The sequence below is a fragment of the Oncorhynchus mykiss genome, chromosome 10, assembly GCF_057628025.1.
Source record: "Oncorhynchus mykiss isolate SJ-2025 chromosome 10, ASM5762802v1, whole genome shotgun sequence".
In the NCBI taxonomy this organism is placed as follows: domain Eukaryota; kingdom Metazoa; phylum Chordata; class Actinopteri; order Salmoniformes; family Salmonidae; genus Oncorhynchus; species Oncorhynchus mykiss.
This window is the reverse complement of record NC_143031.1, coordinates 2,476,501-2,482,500: the sequence shown is the minus strand read 5'-3', so window position 1 is coordinate 2,482,500 and position 6,000 is coordinate 2,476,501. Positions and strand designations below refer to the sequence as shown.

The window sequence follows — 6,000 nt, the reverse complement described above, 5'->3', positions numbered from 1 at the left end:
TAGTATAGTAACACTAGTACAGCCAGCTAGTATAGTAACTAGTATAGTAACTAGAATAGTAACTAGTATAGTAACACTAGAACAGACAGCTAGTATAGCAACTAGTATAGTAACTAGAATAGTAACTAGTATAGTAACACTAGAACAGACAGCTAGTATAGTAACTAGTATAGTAACACTAGAACAGACAGCTAGTATAGCAACTAGTATAGTAACTAGAATAGTAACTAGTATAGTAACACTAGAACAGACAGCTAGTATAGTAACTAGTATAGTAACACTAGAACAGACAGCTAGTATAGTAACTAGTATAGTAACTAGTATATTAATACTAGAACAGACAGCTAGTATAGTAACTAGTATAGTAACACTAGAACAGACAGCTAGTATAGTAACTAGTATAGCAACTAGTATATTAACTAGTATAGTAACTAGTATAGTAATACTAGAACAGACAGCTAGTATAGAAGTTCTGAAAACAGATAGAGAAACTAGAGCTGACTGTGAGTGCAGAGGAGGAGACAATCCATCAACTCACCTCTCAATTTGCTCTTCTGTGCCGTCACTGCAGAACCCACCAACAAAGTAAGGATGGAGAGGAGGAGGAGCATAAAGAAGGAGGAAGGGGTGGAGGAGGAGGAGGAGGAGGAGGGAGAGGATGTGGAGGAGGAAGAGCGGGTTGGGAAGAGGATGATGATGAGGAGGAGGATGGGGAGGAAGAAGAGCGGGTTGGGAAGAGGATGAGGAGGAGGAGGAGGTGGAAGGGGGGAGGAGGAGGAGGAGAAGGATGGGAGGAGGAAGAGAGGGGTGGGAAGAATATGAGGAGGAGGAGGAGTAGGAGTAGGAGGAGGAGGAGGAGGAGGATGGGGAGGAGGAGGAGGAGGAGGAGGAGGAGGAGGAGGAGGAGGAGGAGGATGGGGAGGAGGATAGGGAGGAGGAGGAGGAGGAGGATGAAGTTGTGGAGAAGGAGAGGGAAGGGATGAAGATATGTAGACAGGAGAGAACAATAGATTAGATTAACATGTGTAGAGGAAGACAGGATGACCAGTGTGGGCCAAAGATTTCAACACTGAGGTGAGGTGTGTCCCAGCAGGAAGATCACTGTTAACACTGAGGTGGTGTATCCTAGTAGGAAGATCACTGTTAACACTGAGGTGGTGTATCCTAGTAGGAAGTCCACTGTTAACACTGAGGTGGTGTGTCCCAGCAGGAAGACCACTGTTAGCACTGAGGTGGTGTCTCCTAGTAGGAAGACCACTGTTAACACTGAGGTGGTGTGTCCCAGCAGGAAGACCACTGTTAACACTGAGGTGGTCTGTCCTAGTAGGAAGACCACTGTTAACACTGAGGTGGTGTGTCCTAGTAGGAAGACCACTGTTAACACTGAGGTGGTGTGTCCTAGTATGAAGACCACTGTTAACACTGAGGAGGTGTGTCCTAGTCGGAAGACCACTGTTAACACTGAGGTGGTCTGTCCTAGTAGGAAGACCACTGTTAACACTGAGGTGGTGTGTCCTAGTAGGAAGACCACTGTTAACACTGAGGTGGTGTGTCCTAGTAGGAATACCACTGTTAACACTGAGGTGGTGTGTCCTAGTAGGAAGACCACTGTTAACACTGAGGTGGTGTATCCTAGTAGGAAGACCACTGTTAACACTGAGGTGGTGTGTCCTAGTAGGAAGACCACTGTTAACACTGAGGTGGTGTGTCCTAGTAGGAAGACCACTGTTAACACTGAGGTGGTGTATCCTAGTAGGAAGACCACTGTTAACACTGAGGTGGTGTGTCCTAGTAGGAAGACCACTGTTAACACTGAGGTGGTGTGTCCTAGTAGGGAGACCACTGTTAACACTGAGGTGGTGTGTCCTAGTAGGGAGACCACTGTTAACACTGAGGTGGTGTATCCTAGTAGGAAGACCACTGTTAACACTGAGGTGGTGTGTCCTAGTAGGAAGACCACTGTTAACACTGAGGTGGTGTGTCCTAGTAGGAAGACCACTGTTAACACTGAGGTGGTGTCTCCTAGTAGGAAGACCACTGTTAACACTGAGGTGGTGTCCTAGTAGGAAGACCACTGTTAACACTGAGGTGGTGTGTCCTAGTAGGAAGACCACTGTTAACACTGAGGCGGTGTGTCCTATAGGAAGACCACTGTTAACACTGAGGTGGTGTATCCTAGTAGGAAGACCACTGTTAACACTGAGGTGGTGTGTCCTAGTAGGAAGACCACTGTTAACACTGAGGTGGTGTGTCCTAGTAGGAAGACCACTGTTAACACTGAGGTGGTGTATCCTAGTAGGAAGACCACTGTTAACACTGAGGTGGTGTGTCCTAGTAGGAAGGCCACTGTTAACACTGAGGTGGTGTATCCTAGTAGGAAGTCCACTGTGAGCAGCTCATCCTGCACTAACATAAATAACATGAGCATGTCTACCTCCGCCAAGCTTCCCAGTAAAGCAAGAAAGACAATCAAGTATGTCAGAAAAGTTTTACAAATAGCCCAGGTTAAAATATGTAGCTTCAGAAACTAGGTTCATGAAATCAATAATTTGACTCTCTCTGAAACTCGCTTATATGGCTACAGGTTCATCTGTCTCACCTAAAGCCCATTCTGGTGGGAAGCTGCTATAGACAGTCAGTATCTGGATAATGTTAAATACTGTTGAAGTCATATGGCTACAGGTTCATCTGCCTCACCTAAAGCCCATTCTGGTGGGAAGCTGCTATAGACAGTCAGTATCTGGATAATGTTAAATGCTGTTGAAGTAATATGGCTACAGGTTCATCTGCCTCACCTAAAGCCCATTCTGGTGGGAAGCTGCTATAGACAGTCAGTATCTGGATAATGTGTGTGAAATGCTTGATAATGTATGTGATATTAACAGAGAGGTATATTTTCTGGGTGATTTACATATTGACTGGCTTTCATCAAGCTGCCCACTCAGGAAAAAGCAGTGCCTGCAACCTGGTTCAGGTTACCAATCAACCTATCAGGGTATTTACAAACAGCACAGGTATGAAATCAACATATATTGATCACGTCTTTACTAATGCTGCAGAAATTTCCTACAATGCAGTTTTAAAATCAGTTGGCTATGGTGATCACAATATAGTAGCCAAATCTAAGAAAACCAAACTTCCAAAGACTAGCTCTAATATAGTATCTGTGAGGTCAAGCAATACGTTTTGAACTGACTCCTATGTTGTTGATGTAAATAATATTTGTTTGTCCATGGAGAGCAACCAGACTCATCTATTCTGTCTGTTGTTCTCTCCTCTATTATGTCTGTTGTTCTCTCCTCTATTCCGTCTGTTGTTCTCTCCTCTATTCTGTCTGTTATCTCCTCTATTCTGTCTGTTCTCTCCTCTATTCTGTCTGTTGTTCTCTCCTCTATTCTGTCTGTTGTTCTCTCCTCTATTCTGTCTGTTGTTCTCTACTCTATTATGTCTGTTGTTCTCTACTCTATTCTGTCTGTTATTCTCTCTTCTATTCTGTCTGTTGTTCTCTCCTCTATTATGTCTGTTGTTCTCTCCTCTATTCCGTCTGTTGTTCTCTCCTCTATTCTGTCTGTTATCTCCTCTATTCTGTATGTTCTCTCCTCTATTCTGTCTGTTGTTCTCTCCTCTATTCTGTCTGTTGTTATCTCCTCTTTTCTGTCTGTTGTTCTCTTCTCTATTCTGTCTGTTGTTCTCTCTTCTATTATGTCTGTTGTTCTCTACTCTATTATGTCTGTTGTTCTCTACTCTATTCTGTCTGTTTTTCCCTCCTCTTTTATTTCCTCCCTCCTTTCTCCTTTCTTTTTTCTTATAGACTGCTGCTAATCGAAGGAGCTATGTCCTCTGGACCTCAAATCGATCCATGTCAATACAGCAGACTGTCCATGGGTGTGTGTGTGTGTGTGCTCATCTGTGTGTGTGTGTGTGTGTGTGTGTGTGTGTGTGTGTGTGTGTGTGTGTGTGTGTGCAGGTTTGTGTGTGTGTGTGTGTGTGTCCATGTGTGTGTGTGTGTTCATCTGTGTGTGTGTGTGTGTGTGTGTGGAACTAACACTGTTGGCCAAGATGGCAGTCTCCCCCTGGGGAAACACGGCACTATTACCCCCAGAGGAGCCCATATTATAACCACCTTGTTCTTCTCCTTCTGCTTTCACCTCCCTCTCTCCCCCTTTACCTCCCTCTCTCCCTCTCCACCCTTTCCCTACCTCTCTCCCCCTTTACCCAACTCTCTCCCTCTCTCCCTCTCTCACCCTTTACCTACCTCTCTCCCCCTTTACCTACCTCTCTCCCTCTCTCACCCTTTACCTACCTCTCTCCCTCTCTCACCCTTTCCCTACCTCTCTCAACTTCTCCCTCTCTCCCTCTCTCACCCTTTCCCTACCTCTTTCCCTCTCTCCCTCTCTCACCCTTTCCCTACCTCTCTCCCTCTCTCACCTTCTCCCTACCTCTCTCCCTCTCTCACCCTTTCCTTCCCTCTTTCACCCTTCTCCTACCTCTCTCCTTCTCCCTCCCTCTCTCACCCTTTCCCTCCCTCTCTCCCTCTCTCACCTTCTCCTTACCTCTCTCCCTCTCTCACCTTCTCCTACCTCTCTCTCTCTCTCTCACGTTCTCATTACCTCTCCCTCTCACAGCAAAAGTGTAAATTAGAAACAGATCATATAGCGCTATTTTTAAGGGAAGTGGCTGCTGCCATCTGTTTGGTGTCCTCCCACTACATCATGGTGCTGTGTCCTCCCACTACATCACTGTGTCCTCCCACTACATCACAGTGTTGTACCCTCCCACTACATCACGGTGTTGTGTCCTCCCACTACATCACGGTGTCCTCCCACTACATCACAGTGGTGTGTCCTCCCACTACATCACGGTGTCCTCCCACTACATCACAGTGTTGTGTCCTCCCACTACATCACAGTGTTGTGTCCTCCCACTACATCATGGTGTTGTGTCCTCCCACTACATCACGGTGTTGTGTCCTCCCACTACATCACGGTTTTGTGCCCTGCCACTACATCACAGTGTCCTCCCACTACATCACGGTGTTGTGCCCTCCCACTACATCACGGTTTTGTGTCCTCCCACTACATCATGGTGTTGTGTCCTCCCACTACATAACAGTGTTGTGTTCTCCCACTTCATCACGGTGTTGTGTCCTCCCACTACATCACAGTGTTGTCTCCTCCCACTACATCACGGTGTCCTCCAACTACATCACAGTGGTGTGCCCTCCCACTACATCACGGTGTTGTGTCCTCCCTCTACATCACAGTGTTGTGTCCTCCCACTACATCACGGTGTCCTCCCACTACATCACAGTGGTGTGCCCTCCCACTACATCACGGTGTTGTGTCCTCCCTCTACATCACAGTGGTGTGTCCTCCCACTACATCACAGTGTTGTGTCCTCCCACTACATCACAGTGTTGTGTCCTCCCACTACATCACGGTGTTGTGTCCTCCCACTACATCACAGTGTTGTGTCCTCCCACTACATCACGGTGTCCTCCCATTACATCACGGTGTTGTGTCCTCCCACTATATCACGGTGTTGTGTCCTCCCACTACATCACAGTGTTGTGTCCTCCCACTACATCACAGTGTTGTGTCCTCCCAATACATCACAGTGTTGTGTCCTCCAAATACATCATGGTTTTGTGTCCTCCCACTACATGACGGTGTTGTGTCCTCCCACTACATCACGGTTTTGTGCCCTCCCACTACATCACGGTGTCCTCCCACTACATCACGGTTTTGTGTCCTCCCACTACATCACGGTGTCCTCTCAATACCTCACAGTGTTGTGTCCTCCCACTACATCATGGTGTTGTGTCCTCCCACTACATCACAGTGTTGTGTTCTCCCACTTCATCACGGTGTTGTGTTCTCCCACTACATCACAGTGTTGTGTCCTCCCAATACATCACAGTGTTGTGTCCTCCCACTACATCACAGTGTTGTGTCCTCCCACTACATCACAGTGTTGTGTTCTCCCACTTCATCACGGTGT

General features: G+C 46.7%; 1 protein-coding gene across 4 annotated transcripts in view; it reads right to left on the bottom strand.

Moving 5' to 3' along the window:
- The window catches only part of LOC110511297 (cell adhesion molecule 2), a 473,792-nt gene that overhangs the window by 208,541 nt on the left and 259,251 nt on the right, over nucleotides 1-6,000 (bottom strand). For 2 of the 4 annotated variants that reach the window (XM_090188764.1, XM_090188762.1), the window contains exon 2: nucleotides 539-565. The exons of the other annotated variants lie outside the window; for them this stretch is intronic. In XM_090188764.1, the coding sequence (XP_090044890.1) occupies nucleotides 539-565 (27 nt within the window). The remainder of the gene's footprint in view (nucleotides 1-538; nucleotides 566-6,000) is intronic. 4 annotated transcript variants of the gene reach the window in all.